The sequence below is a fragment of the Pteropus medius genome, unplaced genomic scaffold (assembly GCF_902729225.1).
Source record: "Pteropus medius unplaced genomic scaffold, Ma_sr-lr_union100, whole genome shotgun sequence".
Taxonomy (NCBI): Eukaryota; Metazoa; Chordata; class Mammalia; order Chiroptera; family Pteropodidae; genus Pteropus; species Pteropus medius.
In genome coordinates this window covers 18,420,548-18,440,594 of record NW_024349801.1, presented here as the reverse complement: position 1 = coordinate 18,440,594, position 20,047 = coordinate 18,420,548, and the positions used below count along the sequence as shown (strand labels likewise).

The window sequence follows — 20,047 nt, the reverse complement described above, 5'->3', positions numbered from 1 at the left end:
TATTTCTCTATTTGTTAAAATGGGTACAGATAGAGAGATTGTAAGATATTGGATACTATACCAGAAACAGCAAACACTCAGGAAATGTTCACTTCTCATGAAACAGCAAGAATTCAGGTGTAAAGTAATGAACTCCAAAGCCATAAGCTCTCTTTCCTGGGGATTTTCAGCCCAAAGCTCCCTTCTCAGAGGGGCATGTACAGGTATACTCACATATTAAAATTATAATGCCCAGGGTAATTGGTGTGAAGGACAAACTTCTTCACTTTGTGTGTATTCGCATCGAAGAGGATGTCCTGAGATAGAAAACAAGGATTCCCAAGTAGGGAAAATTACTGAGGCAGTGCAGGGGGCCTTTCCAAGGGCATGTCCAACTCAGAGACACCCAGAGACACCCAGCCCACAATGGGGATGCCTGCAGGCGTTAACTGGAGTGTGAGTGAGTGTGTGTGTGTGTGTGTAGTGAGGTGGGCCGCAATCATCTATAGGCCTCCCCATTCCAAACCTTGTACCAGCAGTTCTGGCAGGCACAGGGGGATATAGCTCCCACTGCTTGGGAACTCAAACAGATCAGGGAGATCTTTAAAAAATCTGAGCAGGAAGAAAAAAATCTGAGAATTTGTCTTAAAGGCTACCAAGAAAATTCAGGGCTATCTAACTCAAGGGGCTCAAAGCACCTGGCTATTCTGAATGCCACAACATGCCAGGCCCTTTACGCCCTCTCTATGGGAGTCAGCCACCCCTGGAACTGATTTGATGCTGCCTACTGAACACTTTCTCCTATCCCTCACAGCCCCCCAGCTGTTCAGGCCTGTGACCCCTGATTCTACCCCTCCATACTAAGTCCTATTAGGGCCAGTGTATTTGCTCTATCTTCCCTGCCACCTATCATAACTAGCTCTTGAAATCAAGAGATTCAGCTTATAACAGTGCCATTCCCTCCAGCACTACCTACTCTTAAGATCCCACTTCTGTTCCCCCACTTCTCCTGGCTCCTGTTTGGTCTTTCCCACATAGGCAGATCCAGTCTTTTCTTCTTTCTCCCTCTCCGGAATCTGCCCCTTCTTTGCTGCCTCATACCTTAGGCACTGGAAAGCTCAGAGGTTAGGGTCTTCCCTGAGATGTTTATACAATCATTTCTCACACACACAACCCATCTACCAGCTAGACTGCCAGCAGTGATGGTGGCCATCAGCTCCATTCAGCACCCTAGGTCCAGAGCATAGGGCTGCAGCCATGCCCCTGGGGTGATCCCCTAAAAATACATAAGCACACTCCCACTGTTTTTGAGTCTTTTTAGTCTCCCTGTTTTATCCAGAAGAGAGTTCCATGCTCTACTAAAGGGCAGTTCGCAAAACATCTTAACCTGAATGATTCCCACAGCCTCTACCTGTGCAACATGTTTCTGTCAGAAAAGAAGTCAAGACATAGTGTGTCTCAGCACTCTTCTTGGCAGGAAAGATTTACTTTGGGGTACCAATGCCAATGCAAGACAACACTGGGCAAAGCCAGCTGGGGCTAGGTTCCCTGCTGCCAAGCATGGTTACAGCTGCATGCACACACACAGGCATGCGCAGGTGCACTGCCCATCTCCCCACAGAAATGGAAGGCTTATCTAAGGAATCATAACTTACCACTCCAAGAGTGAAGTAGTTAAAAAAGTAGTCATTGCACTTGGATGGAACTTGCTTATGAGGGGAAGGGGAATGAATTTTCATCTGTTAGGGAAAAATAACAATAAATTAAAATCTAGCACCTTAATACAGTTCTTGGATTAAACGAAAGTCTACAAATTGTTTTTCTTGTATGGCATTAAGCTGTTGGGTAAGCGAGAGTATGGGAGTCCCAGCTGCTGGTGCCAACCAACCCGGCCAGCTGTGGTTGACTCCAGACTGGGCCCTGGTCTCCAAGGAAAGGCAAAGCAGGTCAATCTGACCGACAGGGGTCAGAAAAGAGCTTTCGATTTACTTCTCCATCTGCTTTAACAGAACAGGTTCTCTGGAAAAATAACAGTTTTTACATGCTCAATATTAAGTTAATGTTGATTTTAAAAAATTAAGAGACTGCTTATTCATTTTATAAACACATTTCCCTTACCTTGTCTTCTGATTTATAGAAGACTTTGTGTGGAGAGCCAAGCATGCTAAGAACATCTTGGCAAGAATCACCAAAATACACTGAACGTTCAAATACCCGCATCTTGGCATCTGCTAACAGGCCGGGTCCACAACCTGCAGAGAACAAGGAAGAGGTAGTCAGGTTCCTGGTCGGGGCCTGAGACTCTGCAGCCTAGGGCCCTGGGGAGAGGCTACTGGCTGCACACTGCATTTTTAGGTTTGGACTGAGGGGCAAGACTACATACAAGCAGAAATACCAGGTCATCAGGACTTGAGTCACTATGAGAGAACACTATCTACTCAAAATAATGCCAGAGACTCACTCAATCCCACAAAAATGACATGGAGCTTGGGGAACATCACCACTCACTCACCAAATATTTACTTACTGACCACCACGGGCTAGAACACTTTGCTAGATGTTGATGAAACAATGGTTAGCAAAATAGGTGCAGTATCTGCCCACACGGGAGTTTACAGCTTGGTGAAGATCCTAATCAGATCACACAACTGAGGTACAACAAACAGCACCATAGGTGCTATAGAATTATACAATGGGCTGCTATTACCTCTTGCCACTTTCTAGGGCCTGACAAGATACAAGGTACTTTATGTTAAGAAGTACTTCTCAATGGTAACCCAACAAGAGATTGGACCTAAAGTTCACTCTATCAAAGAGCCAAGAGTGAAGCACCTATTAACTCACTCCTTAATTCTATAAATACCTGACATACATACCAACACTCAAGAGATAAACCGGGAAAGTGGGAGAATAAAATAACCTTCTAATTTGTCAAGTTTCTTCTTTGGGGAGAATCTTTAAACCCTGGATTTACCTAGTATATTTCACAAATTGTTCCAGTTAAACACACACACATACACACAAGTGGCAATTTACACACCAATAGTAAAATTTTCCCCATTCTGTGGATGGGAAGGCAAAGTGTTTTGTGCCCCTCCCCACTTCCCAAAAAGCCAAGAATCCGAGGAGGACTGCAATCCCTAGTACCATGATAACCACTAACATCACCTTACTATGCACAGTGCTTCAAAGTTGGCAAAGTTCTTTAATGGACAACAACCCCTTTGTTACATACAGACTTCAGGGATCCAAAATCTGAAATAACTGGGTGCTGAGTTCTCCAATTAACCCAAGAGTCTTTATTCACAACACATACATACTGAGTGGCAAATAAAGGCTGTGTGTAAATTAACTAAGTCCTGGGGAAAGCACACACCACATTAACCTCTGTCCATAAATTCTGCATCTTAGACAAGTCTGAAGCCCACCAAAAGTGCTGTCAAGCTGGACTGTGTGCCCAAAGTCTCCAGGTACCAGACACTTATGAATGTCCAGATAGGGTTACAGGGAAGGCACCTTTCATAGGCACGCTTCCTCTCGTCCCACTCTGCATGAAGCCAACCCAGGTAAAATTACCTTTAGTTTTAGGAGACTATTGTAGTTTGATTCCCTGGAGTGAGTTTTCCTATAAATTATTGCAGGGACCAAGACGGTTGAACTGACTTTCTGTGTTAAGAACATCACTGTAGCTATAAGGAAACACATGGGAAAAATGGATCGGTTGAGACAAGCTTCCCCTTCCACTTGCCAAAGGAAACTCTCAATGAGTACTGGATTGGGCAATAACTCAATGAGACCCTGACTTAACGAAGTCTTTTCCCCAATGACCCCGTAAGCAATGAGATGTGACAGATAAGAGTGTGCTGTATAGGTAGCAATCGGAATTGGCTGAGGACTCCCCGCCCGCCAAATAGGTTCCTCCTGCTGTCACCTGGAGTAACTGTGCCACCCTCGACTATCCTGCTATTTCAAGCAGCAATCTTTTGGAGAAGACAGACCCTAAATCACCTGACCCTGCTGCCACATCTCAATTCTCTCAAAAACTATAGCTCAGGTACAATACCCCTTTAAGTAGCTGGTGTTCTGCCTTGGCTAAACAATCACATTTTAAGAAATGTTCACCTGGAGGTTGTGAACTGTCTAATTGTTCAAGGCAGTGAGTTCACAGTTTATATACCAGATTCTTAACAGTTAAGAACCAATGTCCAAAAACTGATGCAAGACCCCAATTTATGAACAAATGCTGGCTAGACTATGAGTTCTGAGAAGGCCATGTCTATGGAGGCAAACTCCATGCTGTAGATCCCTATCCTACTAAGCATGATCCAAGATCCAAAGTAGCTGAGATTGGCCAGGCACAAGAAACCACAAAATAAAGTCCTGGAAAGACTAGTTAGTTACTAGAGGCAACTTTTTTGTTATTGTTCAAGGTCAGAAAAACTCTCAGCAGGGTGTGGCCAAACCACAATTCAGCAAGTCCCTCCTGTCAGCCTACTCTGAGAACTGGGCATAAAAGGTAGAGAACAGACAACATTGTTGCCCACAAGATACATCTCCAAGAAACAGAACAGCTTGAGAATCACTGCAAAGCTACATAAGCACAAAGAAGGCTTATGTACATGCTGAGCAACATACTGGTACTGTATTGTTGTTTATTATACATGCTAACAATAAGACTGTTTTGTCCCTTCACGAATTTAAATGAAAGCTTTAAACAGAAACATCTGCATCATTTGTCTTCTACCAACTATCTCTAAGCATGTGGGATTTTAGACTGTCTCAACATGGATATAAGGGGGAATCCACTACCCTAAAGACAGTAACTGACCTGCAGCAAGTAAGCGAAGTCGTAAACCTGAGGGTCCAGTTCCATCTCGAAGAACATCCACACTCTCAGCATACACATTGCCCAGGAAACAGCTCAGAGGCATCACGGGAGCCCTGTGGGCAGGCAGAAAATGAGCACAGGCTTTGCGTTCCCTCCCAGGGAGCTCATGGCCTTAGCATGAAGCTTGTGTTCCCTGATACATACTTGGTATCCTGTAGGCTGTTTCCATTGTAGATATACATTCGTTTCACAGTTGCTCCATGGGGTATCTGGAGAGAAGCTAGACCATGGGCAAAATTGGGCTGCAAAACAGGACAAAAGTTTTACTAAGGAGCAAACTGCAGGCCGTGTGACTCAGGTTCTGGCATTTCCTAGTAATCATGGTCTTCAAAAGGTCAAAGCACACAGTCAAATCTGGCTCCAGGTCAACTCACCCCAACCATGCAAGTTCCTTTTTAATCTGGCTTTTTTTTTTTTTCTTTCATCAGAGAGAAAATGCAGGAATGACTCCTTTAATAAAATGTGAACCTTATAAAAAGCTTTCATTTCATAACCCTAAGGATGAATGAAATGTTTTGCTAAAAGCAATAGGTAATTAAAAATATAGGATAAACTCTCAAATTCTAGGCTACTAGAAAAAAACAAAGTGGTTGGGAGTTTTAAAGCAAGACATGACTGGGATTATCTCTGAAAAGTGAGCCTGACCTCACTCTGCAGTGGAAAGTACCCTCTTCCTGGGAATGCCAGCTTGGACACTGTTCTTCCTGTCAACCCTACCCACTCTACCCTTCTTGGCCCCTAAAGACCTCAGAGACGAGGACGCTGAAGAAAGGGTACCTATGCAGCCTCCCTTAAGGGCACTGTCTGCTGACCCATGTCACCTGGGCACTGGGCAGCAAATACCAGGGGAAGGGCTAACCTCATACTTGGGAGCCTCAGTCCATGAGTCTAACTGAAAAGAGAAAGACAGTCCTCTGAAGTTGAGGTGGAAGAGCTGCTCAGCAGAGTTGTACACTGTGGGAGTGGGGAGAAGAAAATGACATGGTTGATGGCATCAGAAGTTGCAAACCCAAACCAGCCTGACAGGGAGTAATGACTGGCAAAATCCTCCTTGTGTCTTATTTCTGAACTGACCTACTAGGCTGAAAACAAAGGGGAAGAAGCTTTCCTTCAAGCCCAAGTACCAACCCCCATAACCTACAGGAACCTGGCTTCAGGGAGTTGTGGCTGGGATGGTACCGCTTGTCAGGTTTATCATAATGGGCTGCCACAGGTGACCAAAGGAATCAGATAGACTTGGCTTACCTCCAGGGTGGGTTGCACCGAAAGACTGGTCAATTTGTTCAATGGTGGGAGCTATGGCCTGAGAGTTAAAATGTACTCCACTGAAAAACAAAGATATTTTTTAATATCAGGCCTGCAGGACAGGCTCACAGATCATTGGAGATGGTGGCTGGAAAAGTTATTCTTAAAACATAGGTGGGATTCTATAATTATATTAAAGAACTTGTAAGTAAGAGAAAATTGAGTTTACAAGTCAATTCTCTTGATGCTAGTGTACAGAACTGATCTTCTAGGGCCTCCCAAGACATTTGTGGCTAACTAGGCACAATTCAGAAGGAAATAAATCCAGTCTTAGCCCCATGGCATTTGGACTTGGATAAAGAGTAGCCATAGGAATATACAATGTTAAAGTGTTTTCCCAGGATGTCTATTAGCAGCTTGACTTGAAAGAATGAACTTTTTAAAAAGGGATGAACATCTTAAAAGAAGGGTGTAGAAAAGCAAAGCAGCTTGTCTTAACAGGCAGATGAACTGGGTGACTGGGTGGAGGGAGATGGATTCCCATGCAAACCTGAGGAGTAGGTTTAAGAGTAGAGAAGGGCATACGATTTCAGATGATGAGCATGAAGATAAGCCATTTATGATATAAAGGTTAAGAATTTTTAAAGAATTAATATCATTTATGGAACCTCTTTTTTAACCAGGCAATGTACTATGTGCTTTACCAGCATTATATCATACTATCTTCCTAACCCAGCAGCCACATTATTGGTTTCATTTCTCTGATAAGAAAACCAGCTCAAAGAGGTTTAGTGACTTGCCCAAGGTCAGAGAGGTAATAAAATGATGAAGCCATAACTCAAACTCAGGGCAGCCTGACTCTAGACCTTATACTCTCACCTACCACTGACTCTTAAGAGGGTAAAGAGAAGCCAAACCTTGAGGTGTGAAGGCCCAACAAGACTAAAAGACAACTACAATCGCAGAGGCTAGTGCTAGTACACATTTGTTTATCTACTCCTTCATCAGCAAATGCTGCTTGAGCCAGCTCCAGAAACTAGGCCTTTTCACACCCTCTCAAAGGAAAAGGGAAGCTTGTTAAGGAAGCTTACTAAACAGAGTACTCTAGATGCTAGAACAGTGCCTTGCCATAATGGGAGCTCAAATATGTACACCATACTGACCATTCTCATTTTCATTTTAAAAGCAGATCTGGGTCCCCAAATAGATTTTGGTCTCTTTGGCACTTTCTTTAGCACAGGCTTTGGAGTCAGACCTATCTGGTTTGTCCCACTTCTTCTGCTCATGAAAGCATAAAGAGGTACCAAAAGAGGTTTGTGCAGAGGAGGGCAGCCGTGACCCAGGAGATAGTCGTATCACCTCTGAACTGAGATCCTACTTTGTTGTGAGGATTAAATAAGTTGATATATATGTGAAGAACATACAGCATGTTCTTAATAAGGTTTCTTCCTTTTCTCCTGGAAAATGAGTAGGCTTAGAGGCTGCCAAAAATCATGGAACCAGGGTGTAATCCTGGAACTGCTACGGATGGAATTCCTTTACCAACATAATGAGGGTAGTAGATAAAGCCCACCTGTACCAAGCCTGTGACATATAACAGCAGGGCAGAAAACTCACCAATATTTTAACTTTACTTTAGTCAAGTCATATACTTCAATCACCTAAAAAAAAAAAAGTCAAATGTTTAAGAGTTGTTAATGCTCTGTAGTTGAAGAAAATTAAAAAGACATTTATACAATAGTGAAGAAAAAAAAAATTTATCGCTGTTGAAATTCTCCTGAAGTATTGCACATTAGCTTTAAATGTGGAGGGAAAACCCATACCACACATGCAGTGTAACGTCCCCGCACCCCCCATCTTCCAATGAATTGTTCAACAGTTATCTGTGGATACTCCGGGACAAGGTACTTTTATCTAATCTACTGCTAGGTCATAGAGAAGATTGCACATAACACCCCTCCAGGACAGTGAAACCTTCCACAGAATCAAATTCATGCAGCTGTTAAGGTTGTAACCTTGGATACTGAACCCTCTTTCTTCTATTCCACACTTTGCTGCATTATAAAAACCCAAATCAAATCACTTTCAAAAATAGCCTCAAATACTGCGGTTTACTAAACAAAAAGATGGAAGAGGAGGTCTATCCTGTTAGAAAACAAGTCATATTATATCAACTTATAACAACTGTGACAATATTTATATATATCCCTAATGAAGAGTATCTGGTTAAACCTGGAGAACCTTAGGACCCTTGTGAAGTTTCAGTGGGTTTGGCCTGAACTCAAGGCAGAGACAAAAGAAAAGGTATTGAACACTCAGCTACTAGTGTTTACCTCAATGGTGTTGAAGGCTTGACAGTCAGCAGGATGGCTGGCTGGGGCCTGGAACACTATTTACCATTCCCCGGTTTGGAGATCTGGCCCTCATTGTGGAGGCACAAGCAGAGTTTGTTCAACATGTTTGCTCTGATAATCTGGACCTGATCCTGGAAGGGGCTGTGGGGCACTGGGTACAAGAGCATCTGGCATTGCCACAGAAACTGAGACATAATAGGCAGTTCGCTCTTGGTCAGACTTTGTCTCTAACTTTGTTTAGAGCTCCTAATACTGAACTACAAGTTGTACAGACATCACTTAACTATAGTGCAGCTGTTCCAATCCTACCTGCTGCTAAGAATTGCGCCCTCTGCTGGGCCATCATAGCATTTCGATCGACTCTCTCCTACATTAGTTGTATATTGTGTTCACTGGTCCCACTAAGTTAAGGTCTGGCTCATTAGTTCACAAAGGGGAGGTACTCCACACATCAGATGATTCTGCCTGGTATGAAAGTAGCTAAGGGCAACATGAAGCTTGAAAGTATGAAAAGAGAAGCCAAAAGAGGTCAAGCAAAGAAGGATGAGGAAATAGCTATGATTCATAAAACACCTAGTAACCTCTTCTGAAAGCCTGGGGATGGCAGTATATCGCGCCAAATTGGCATGCTATTTCATCTAGGCCGAGGTTCCATGTTGGAAAAGGGCCTCGACCTTCAACCAGAAGCCTTGCTTGTATAGCAGGGGCAGACACTCTGCCTCCCTGATTACTACTCCTATGACTGGCCAATGGCCTCTCAAGGGGCTTTCCACCACTCACTGTCACTAAATATGACTTTGTCCTCACCATGCTGTGATTCTATAAGCCTCCAGGATGTCCCTCCTATGTCACTGTCACCCATCTGCTGCATCTCAGACAACACTTATAGATGCTTCAATTCTGCCTGCCCAGTGGGAGAACAGTAGAACAGAGTTAATCACATGGTTACATCTGTGGCAAGAGACCCAGAGTGCTGACTATCTAGGAGTCCTTCGTATCACCAGGAGAATCAACAAGCGGATTTTGGTCCATAGACCTTCATGTCCTTGCTGGGTCACAGGGACAAACAGCCAGGGAAGTCTAAAGTCCATGATTTTCTACCCTCTAGGCTGGAAAAGGCCTTGATTTCACCAGAGAGGAAGAGACATGGCAGCAGCCAAGATAGGAAAGGAAAAGTCAGGTGGCTGTAGAGATTATGACTTGTGAAGCCTCACTTCACAGAGCCTGCTCACAGGCAGCGAGCGAGGGGATGGGGAAAATGCAGGAGACAGCATCTGGGAGAGGAGGGTTCTGAAGCCCTAGATAGAGGGGCAGACAGATGGGTCAGATGAGACCTGGTGCCAAGCAAAGGCACCTGAAGGATAATTTCCCCAGTTCCCAGTGGCCCAGCCCCTCCTTCTTTATAGGGACCCCAACAGAAGGCAGAAGACAAGGTTCTACTTTACCTCCTTCCCACTCTAATATACTTTCCATTTTTCACATTTTTGAGTAGTGTGTTCACACTATTTTCTTCAGCTTTTATCACATTTCCCATACCCATCAACAGAGCCTAAGGCATTCCAGATCTAACGCTTGGTGCCAGGCAGACCACTTATCCGCTGTCCCTCTACTGTTTCACTGATAAACAATACCACCCACAGGCTTATTAGAATTAAATTAAAAAATGGACTCAGCCATGCACCTAACATGTACAAGTGTTCACTAAATATACAACTTTGTCCTCACAATGCTGTGAATCTATGATGGGCTGGCTGCCTAGCCATCTCCTTCTATTATCCACTCAGGTTACTTCCAGCTTTTTATTACTATGAAAAGCCTTCTCATAAACATCTGGCAACATTACACTCTCCATAAAGTTTTTAAGTTATGGTTCCTAAAGTGGATTTACCAAGTCAAAGGAAAATGATTCTTTGCAAAGGTGTTTCCAGATTAGTTTTTCCCCAATTTGTGATGAAGGCACAGTGAAGACCATCCTCTACCTTTTCCCAGTGTGGAACTTCGGGTCACTGAAGACAGAATGACTGAGTCTACAAGGAGAGGCAAGGAAGATGTGGGGCTAAGAATATTCATATCAAATTCTGCTTTCTGAAAAACTATCACAAATGAGGAATTCTCATTTTATGTACAGATTCTGTTTTTATGTTCTATCTTGTCTCCTCAGCAGCTCACTTGTGATAGGATGTTGAGAACTAGGAAGTACCCAAGTCTTTTGGAAAGGCAACATCATAACCTAACTAGGATGATGGCTCTGGCATGCCACTGCCTAGAGCCACATTCAACTTGTGACTCTGAGGCATGAGTCTGATGTTACATGACTAACCTGTGAAGCGCAGGCATTTCTAAATAGTGCATTAAAAACATCCTGGACTGAAACAGGTGTTAGTAAATTGCACTTGACCTCCAACTAGGACAACTCTTCACACTATCAAGTTGTTTACATTTTTCTCAAAGGAGTTAAAGAGTCAACTCATTGCTGGTGGTGTTAAGCCCAACACTTAGGAGGAACAGTCCATTTTTCATCTTCTAAATCATATTGTTTGACCCAAGAATGAAGTAAAACAAGAAGATACATAAACCTGACTAGAGTCTTTTGGTTCTATTCTGCAGTCAGGTCCCATTTTTAGTACCTTTTTAAAGTGTCGGGATATATTACCCCAATAAACTTAATTTAAAAAAAAAAGGAACCTGAAGCCACTTTTGATCTCATGAATTGGGAGAACATAGAATGTATCTAATTTATACCATCTCTCTATTATTATGTTTTTATATAGTTATTTTGTTTTGTTTCTATTTTACATGGTGAGGGTACTCCTGCAACATAGAATATTAAAATTAAAAATATCCTTAAGAAAGAAAGAAAGAGAGAGAGAGAGAGCAAGAGCAAGAGAGCAAAGAGCAAGAGAACAAGAGTGGGAGGGAGGGAGGAGGAGGAGGGAGGGAAGGAAGGAAGGAAGGAAGGAAGGAAGGAAGGAAGGGAGGAAGGAAGGAAGGAAGGAAGGAAAGAAGGAAGGAGAGGGAGGGAGGGAGGGAGGAAGAAAGAAAGTGTCAGGATAATCTATGCCAAATACTCGGCTCCTCTTTTGTTTTCCTATTTAACATAAAAGCCCCATTCCCATTGCATGGTCCCCAAATCCTCAATGCTCTTCTCTCTCTACCTCTAGAGCCTGGGACTAGAGTCCTTCCCAGAATCTTTCAAACCACCTCATCTCACTCCCAGCTACCCAATTTTTAGGGAAGCAAGCACAGCTTCAGTCCACTACTGTGGTGGTCTCTGAACCATACAAGTCCACTTCCACTTAGGAATTTCAGAAATATATCACAATAACACACATTAATCAGCCTGGCATGAAACTTTAGTTGTCATTTAGTTACCTTAAGTCTCTGATTGAAAGCATCAAACAGTAGTTTGATCCCGTCCTGAGTCAGGTTAAGGATGAGGTCATGGCTTAGAGGAGACTACGAAACAAAAATAAAACACACCCTGAACAATTAATTTACTCACCAGTAACTACTGAAAACCTTACAATATAAATGCTATACACAGAGAGTATTTAAGTACAGAAAGCCACTTCCTTCCTCCCCCAACTGAGGAGGTTTGAATGACGGAGGTGTGGCTGTCAGAGATAGAAATGTGCCACTGCTGGTATGGGCCTCAATGGAAAAATTCTCTCCAAAAAGCTTTCTGGGATTAGCACACACTGTCTGCTCTCCTCCACCCCACTGCTCTCTCCAATGTAACAGGTCCAGGTGGCACCATCATGCCTGGCAAACACTAGAAGAAAGAATGTTCTAATTTTCCAGTAGCTCTGTATGAATTTTTTAAACTATTAGGTCTCAAGCAAGATAATGGAATAATGAACCTTGACCTTAGGTCAGTTATTCTCAACCCAGAACACAGTTCCATTTCTGCGAGGGCCATTTCATAGGGGTAAGCAGGATGAAGCAATGTTTTAGTATCTTTCGTGATCCTTGCTTGGAGAAGAATGCTGCAAGCATGTGGATTTTCTTATATTCTTCCAAGATCTTATCATTTTCTTCCTGGCATTATTATAATTCAGGACATAACTAAGTAATTTTGAAAAGCAAGCAAATCATCTTCACAGTCAATGTTTTATTAGTATTTTGTATCTCCAGAACCAACACGTACTATGTGGTGTTTAAGCGAGCCCTTCCAGTAAGCCAGCACTATTAGTCCTCCATATAAAATAGTTTAGTAAAGCTGTCTGCTGCTAGTCGTTAACATCTTCTTCCTCTAAGAAAGATGGGACCTACTTGATATGTGCATTTAATTCCCAAGGTGTAATTTGCTGCAAACAAGATATTTCTGAAATGTTCGATGGGGCCAAACTATTCTCTCTACTTGATGGGAAGCAAGGTAACAAATGGGAAAGGAAAGGAAGAAGGGCAAAAGAGGACAGAACGACATGTAAGAAGCACCATATCAGAGCTCTGAGAGACCATGTCCTCTTGATCTTCATCAAAGATTATTCTATTATAAGGAAACTATATCCATTTCACAGGAGAACTAGATTGGTTTATTAACCTACCAAAAACCACATGACGAAGAATGGGAAGAGCAAAAATCCGAACCAAGGTCTAGACTTAAAAACCCATTTTTCCAACTGATTCCATAAGCTTGGAAGATAGTGAGGGAAATTAGTTTAATGTTAAACTGCTATTTGTACCCAAAGACTAGAATGACACAATAAAGACAGTGATATAAGAAATAAAACTCATTCTTAAAAATTGGTTAAGAATGTTTAAAGCCAATTTTCAAATGTAAATAATCTTGGGGGTGCCCAAATCTTATTTAACTGAATATGCAAGTGGTTTTAAGCTCAAGACGTAAGGCCAGTTCCCCTGTTTTGATAGCTACTTGTCAGGAGTAATTCCTTCATGATCTTACACTGAAAGTCAGATTAGGTTAGAGAGTACAACAAAGAGAAAAAGCCACCATCATTTACTTTATAAATGAGAAGCCACTTTGGCTCTGTGGCTCAAGGAGCCCACTCCTACAAGTCCCTTGTTCTGTGGTAGGCACAAGAATATCCAAGTACTTACTTGGAGATTAAGTATTCTCTATCTCAGAAGGACCCTTCACATAGGGCCTAACTAGGCTGGCATAGGGGTACAGTATGAATGTAATTTCTGGGTATAGGTTAACACTAAGCCAAATTGGGAAGCCTCAAAGAAATCTCACTCACTTCTAATCTATAATATTCTTCATGTCAAAAATAATCTGTCATTTGTTTTAGATCTAAAGCTAATTAGAATAAATGGAACTAAAATAATAAAACCAGTACTTACAGGATCTCAGAAGAGCCACAGAGGGCATCCTGTAGCCTATGTAGGCTCAAAACTGTTCCCTGAGGTGACACATAGGGCACCACAAGGTTGCTCCTCACGGCAGCACATGGTCTTTGTCATAGAAGAACTACGGATTTCAGAGAGTTCAGTGGAAGGGAGACTGCATATTCCTAAAGGCCTATGAAGAATAGCCTGATGTTCAGGAAATTCTTCTCTGGTGCTAACCTAAAATATATTCTTTTTGGAAACTGAAAAAGTCTTTGTAGGTACATGCAACATTATACTATAGGGATTAATTTCTGGCACAATTGACCAACATTTAATAGAGACTACCATAAACTGGACAAAAAAAAGAGTAAAATATGTTCATTGATTGGGACCCAATATCTTACAATTTCCATGTATCAGATCATTCTAACTACAGAGGTGAGGTATACCTGCTTCAAGTCTACAATGCTCTGCTAGCTAGAGAGCTGCACTACAACAATCCTGAACACAAACCAAAGCAACCAACAAAGCAGTACAGAGTATTCTAAACTCAAAAGTGGAAAGTAAGCACCCTAGAAGACCTGACTGTCCCTGAGGTGACTTCCCACTGAAAAATCCCTACGGGCCAGTACCTAAGTCAAACACAATAAAAAAAAACAAGTTCAGCTATCACTGCTCTTCAAAACCTGGCAGCACTAGATTATCAAAACGAAAAGCTTCAGAATAATAATAATAATAAAAAGCTTGGTAACTAACTAGTGCTGGAGATTCTCTCATTTGAACACAGTGACTCAACAATCCCTGTCAGGCAGCCTCTCCCAGGGCATCAACTTGTGAAGGTGACTCACTGATTAGGGATGCTACTTTAGTAAACAAATCAGCTACCACTCACCTGTTCACTGTAGAGAACCTGGACATTTTTGATGATGCGACAATGCTTCTGAAGAATGGCTACTGTCTGAGCCAGAGGCATTCCTGAAATAAAGCAAGGACCCCTGTGTGGTTACTTGGGTTATCCATTTACTGACATCTACCACTGTGTTTAAGCATTAGTCCCTGCAGTAAAGCCTGGGCTGGGAGTGGGGGGCCACTAAGGTCTACAGATATGTGAGTAAATAAAAGTTTAATAAGCAGTAAGAGCTAGAATAAAGTTAGCAGCAAGCATTAAGGGAACAGCTGGATTGCATAGGGAGTGATATACAAAAAGGCTCCTGGAAATGGGGACTTCTGTACTAATCCCAAGCAGACAAAGGGTGTGGAAAAGGAAAAGGTAGCATGAACCAAGAAACAGAGTGAGAAAAGAACTGACTCCATGACTCTGGACACCAAGGTTCTGGTTCTCTTCTGTCATGGATTATATATATTTTAGGGCAATTCCTTCCTGTCTTCCTTTGTGGCATCTGTCTCCTCATCTCTCAAATGAGAGTCTGTAGGAACACATCACTTGTAAGAGCTCGACAAAAAAGTTACAAATCCCACATCTACCAGAATCAACTTCTTTTACTAAAGATTTTCACTGGATCCTTACTTATCTACTCACAAATATCCTCTAAATCTTAACACTTGATTTTTGAACTCATGGCCCATTACAAATAGATTTATATATGCCTCCAGTTTAAGAAATCCAAATCCTAACAGCATTTCAAAGATTTCAAGGATTCACAGGGAATAGCAAAGAGTATGTTTCAGAGTCCATTAGATTTTAAACAAGAAACACAGAGAGACAATTTAAAACAAAGTCCCGACAATCTAAAAACAAAGACTCACGACTTTGAGTACAAGGACAATATGTCTATTATTCACCTCTCTAGATCCCCAGCACCCAGCACCCAGCACAGGGCTGACCACATAGTGGGTAATGAATAAATATTCAGTGGGACTGAAGGATTATAGGGGTAGGTAATAAGAGAAAGGGAGAAAGACGGACCACCATATGACACTGGGGCAATACAGTGACTCACGTTCAAGATCAATTTACCTCTGATTCAAGGAAAGATGTGCAGAAAAGAGCTTACACACAAAAAATTAGGTTAAAAACACATGGCCCATTTACATTTAAACAATGATCCGATCCTGCCTTCATTCAATAATCCATTCTACAACTGGAAGAAAGTTGGAGGGAACAGACTTTAAACAAGGTACTTTTCAGCATTCTATAGCATAGGGCCTAGCACATAGTAGAGGCTTAATAAATGTTTGTTGAGAATATGAACAAGTAGGAAAGCATCCATGCTGTCTCTCTCAGAGGGAACAGACAAACATCTACCTATGTGGAGAAGACATATAAGCTTGGTTAGGGGCCGAGAAAGAGAAGAGCACATGGTTTCTCTGACCCATGTGGTATAAACCAGTTTCTTGAGGGAAAGTTCTTTTCCTTCTAATCACATAAAATTCCTGGTCTTGGATTCTTTGCATCCTGAGTCATCAGGGAGAAATCACCTGAAGGAGATAAAGCAGCCACAATGACCAGTTGTCACACGGCTACTGGTAAAGGAAGGCTACAAAAGGCCTTTAAAGGGAACCAATCATATGTATGGCAAAGACACTAGAGCACTATCTCAGACCTAATAAGATACTTAACCCCCAAAAGCGGGTGGAGTCTATGGTCAGCCTTCTAAACTGTACAAATCCTATGTTTTACAGATCTCATCATTTGCTTACTTATAAGCCTCCAATGGCTGGCTTCCCATTATGAGGAAAAAACCCAAACAACTTACCATCACCTAAGGGCTCTGAATATTCTACCCACCTCTACCTTTCTTTTCACTGCTCACCATGCCTCACTTTGTTCCTAGCACAGATCTTTCCCACCTTAGGCCTTTGCACTAGTTCTTGAGTGCTGGAATGTTCTTCAGATATCTTGTTCCTTCTTATTCTCCAGGTCTAGGTTTACACCTCACTTCCCTGACTACTTTATCTAATGAAGCCTCCCATCCCATTTATCTTCCTGTAGTGCCTCATCTATACTTCCTTAAGGGTAGACACATGGCTGTCTTAATGCTGTACCCCTAGGCTGTATTACTGCTTGGCACAATAGTAGGTGCTCATATATATCTGCTGAGCTATGAAGGCAATTAGGTAGAACACATAGGTCCTGTGCCACAGACCCTGGTGACCATCCTTCCTTTCTGAGAACTCACATCCTCTTGTCAATATCACCCTCTCCTGCTTTCCTTTAACTTTCCACATCTCTATGACTGGCAGTATTTTCTTTTGCCCATCTCTTATTCAACCAACCACCTAGTTTCTGACTCTCTCTGAACTCCCCAGGTCAGGTCAAGTCCCTTTTCGCATTCCATAGCACCCTATATAACCTCTGCCCTCAATATCATAAAATGAATCATTTCTGTAATCCTTTCTTCCTACTAGACTAAGCTCTTCAGGACATATATGACCATTTCTTACTCAACTTTCAATGTTTGTAAGCACAGTCCACATAAGTACATGCTGCCTTCAACTAAGTGAGCCTTCAGTCTCTCTGGAACAAGGTGATCTCGAAGAAGGCTATTCTCCAGTGACCCTTAAATCTATGCACTTGAGGCATTTTCAACACTAATTTCAAAAACAAATTCAGAGACATGCCTCCACACTAAAACATTTCAAATTTGCACTGTCTCTACTCCACCACTGATCGAGCCATCAGTGGCATTCTTAGAGATTCCCCTGGCCTAGGTTTTCTTGTCCCTGTGTTGCTGGCATTTCCCTAATCCCCCAACATCAAACATAGGTCAGGAAGGCAGCCAAGAAGTTGAATGGAGTTCCTCATTATGATGCCAGGAGGATGATGGCAAGGGCTAGATACATCTGCATTTGCACAGATTCCAAAAAGAAAGCTGGCGATAAAGCTGAGCCCATCCTCAGAAGGGCAGAGCAGTGGGAAGCAAGAAATTCCTGTCCAGTTACTTTTTATCATCTCTACTTTTCAGAGCCTATTCCTCACCTGACAAATGGAGATTACAGGGTTGTGGTGACTTGAATTAAGTACTGGCTGCTTCTCTAGCCTGGGAATGAAATTCTAAAGCACAGACCTAGTTCTTGGATCTATCGCCACCTATTACCCCCAACTGCAGTTTAGGTGTGTTGAGGGCTGAGGAGATTAAGAGGGAAAAATGACTCTTTTTTTTTTCCAGGCTGGGGAAGTTAAATGACCACCATTTTTCAAACAAGCACAATTTTAAAGTGTGAATTTTTAAGACCCACAAAGGAATTATCAAGGCTCAGGCCCCCTTTATGGGATTTCCCCCAAAGTTCAATTCTGGACCCAATGAACAGAAATGTTATTTTCACTGTTTTTGGTTGTTATTTAGACAATTTGAAAGAACTAACCATACTCCTGACTTCTGGAAACTGGAAAAAGTTAGGAGTGGGGGTTAAGGTATCAAAACAATAGTTGAGAGAAGCCTTGCTCTCCCACCTTGCTTTTTGGAAATCGTGGTCTCAAATGACATCCTTATCACCACTTTTGACCAACAGAATCTATATCACTGAGATCCACAATTTAGTTGCAACACCAAGCACAATTTGAAGCTATGGCTGTGGTTCTCACTCTGCCTGTTAAGTCCTGGGGTGAGGAGAAGCTGTGGGTGGGGAGGTTCTTTCCTAACTAGAAGCCAAACAGCATCAGCCCAATGAATAGGTCTAGAGGCAAAGATATCAACTAGCCTCCCAAACAAGCTCTTGACGCTTCACAAGAGGCTGGGGTATTTTATACCACCTAAAATTTTGGGAAGTGCTCTACAGGAGTGGTATAAGTTATGAGAGAATTTGGCTAAGACCTCGCAATAAAACTGGCTCCTACAACCCAGGAAGCTTATAGTTCAATTCATGGAGAAAACTGAGCACCAGCAGGGCCCTACCAGCAATCTGTTCCGCCCAGTTTCTCACCTGTCTCCATAGATATGAGTCTTCCAGATTCAAGGATAAGTTATAGCTCAATGGAGCAGCTGACTCAGTCCAGTAGCCCAAATTAGTGTGACAAAAGTTCAGGCCTGCACAAACAGCACCAACACCTGCTCCCCACCCCCTTTTCCTAGTGCTAGAACATCAAAGTAAACAAACACTAGAGTTACTGAATGCAAATATTTGTACATATAAAGGTAGTGACGTTGGGGATGGGGAAAAACTGAACCAAACTGCCCATTTTCTACAAACTAAATGCTACTTTCCCTGAACTCCTATTTCATTCTCAGCTAAGGTTTGGGTTTAGGATTACACCACACATCTACACAATAAAAACGAGAAGGAAACAAGTCAGAAGTTCCTTTAACACACAAAACTCTCAACTCCTTTGACCAGATCTCCAACATGTAATGATTGGGGGATCAGAGCCTAGGTTCCCCTTCCGAAGGGGCAACATCCACACCCAGAAAAGCAAAGGGAGACAGACAGCTGTGGAATTTAAGGGATCAGTCACTTCTTAGCTATTTCGTCTGTACATGCGAATAAGAACAATAGTATCGACCCTCAGACCCCAAGGAGGACACCTTGAAATAATTACGCACCAGAGAGCAGGGCTTGGCCTCGAGTATTTGGGGAGTGTCAGTAATTGTTGTTATTATTATTACTACAGTACCACTGCCCGGGGAGGGGCCCTGTTGAGGCCTGAGGCGAGGGCATCGGGACCCACCAGAGCGACACACTGGAGGGTCGTGCGTGTCGGAGCAGGTATCTAGTGACTGGAGCCAAAGAGCCAAGAGGACGGAAGAGGCGAGGAGGCAGGCGCAGGGAAGAAAAAGGCCAGAGACCAGAGATGGGAAGGGTACGGAGAGAAAGACCAGAAAATAGGGTCCCGAAGGAGGACCCGACACCCACACTTACCCAGAGTGAATTCCCATTGCTCGTTCCCCAGAGAGCGCTCGGGCACCACCTCCAGATCCAGCATTGGTTCGGCTCGCCGGGCCAGGGCGGCCTCCCTGCGGCAGCGCAGACAGGACCGGAGCTGAGAAGACAAAGCAGCAGGTGACCCGCCGTCCCAGCCGTCCCGCAGCGGCCCTATTCCCACCTCCTCCCCGGTCGCCGGCGGCACCGGCCCAACACAACACCACACCACACGACACCACACCACACGACACCACACCACACCACACCACACCACACCACACCACACCACACCACACCACACCACACCACACCACACCACACCACACCACATCTCACCTCACCTCACCTCACCAGCAGCGGCCGCGGCAACAGGAGCAGCGGCAGCAGCAAGGGTATCTGCAGCAAAAGTGGCGTGCCCGGCCGTAAAGTGTGGCGAGGGCGGGGCGAAGGCGGGATTTCAATTGCG

General features: G+C 43.1%; 1 protein-coding gene across 5 annotated transcripts in view; it reads right to left on the bottom strand.

Annotated features, from left to right (window-relative positions):
* Window positions 1-20,047, bottom strand: part of PHAF1 (phagophore assembly factor 1) — a 23,920-nt gene extending 3,873 nt beyond the window's left edge. For 2 of the 5 annotated variants that reach the window (XM_039888956.1, XM_039888959.1), the window contains exons 1-12: window positions 19,923-20,028; window positions 19,579-19,699; window positions 14,654-14,736; window positions 11,839-11,922; window positions 7,730-7,773; window positions 6,113-6,192; window positions 5,727-5,821; window positions 5,012-5,109; window positions 4,808-4,920; window positions 2,098-2,231; window positions 1,635-1,718; window positions 214-296 (exon numbers count right to left, since the gene is read on the bottom strand). In XM_039888956.1, the coding sequence (XP_039744890.1) occupies window positions 214-296; window positions 1,635-1,718; window positions 2,098-2,231; window positions 4,808-4,920; window positions 5,012-5,109; window positions 5,727-5,821; window positions 6,113-6,192; window positions 7,730-7,773; window positions 11,839-11,922; window positions 14,654-14,736; window positions 19,579-19,642 (962 nt within the window). In that variant the 5' untranslated portion in view covers window positions 19,643-19,699; window positions 19,923-20,028. Of the gene's footprint in view, window positions 1-213; window positions 297-1,634; window positions 1,719-2,097; window positions 2,232-4,807; window positions 4,921-5,011; window positions 5,110-5,726; window positions 5,822-6,112; window positions 6,193-7,729; window positions 7,774-10,354; window positions 10,494-11,838; window positions 11,923-14,653; window positions 14,737-19,578; window positions 19,700-19,917 lie in introns of those variants that run through there. The other 3 variants (XM_039888958.1, XM_039888957.1, XM_039888960.1) reach the window with 3 other exon arrangements.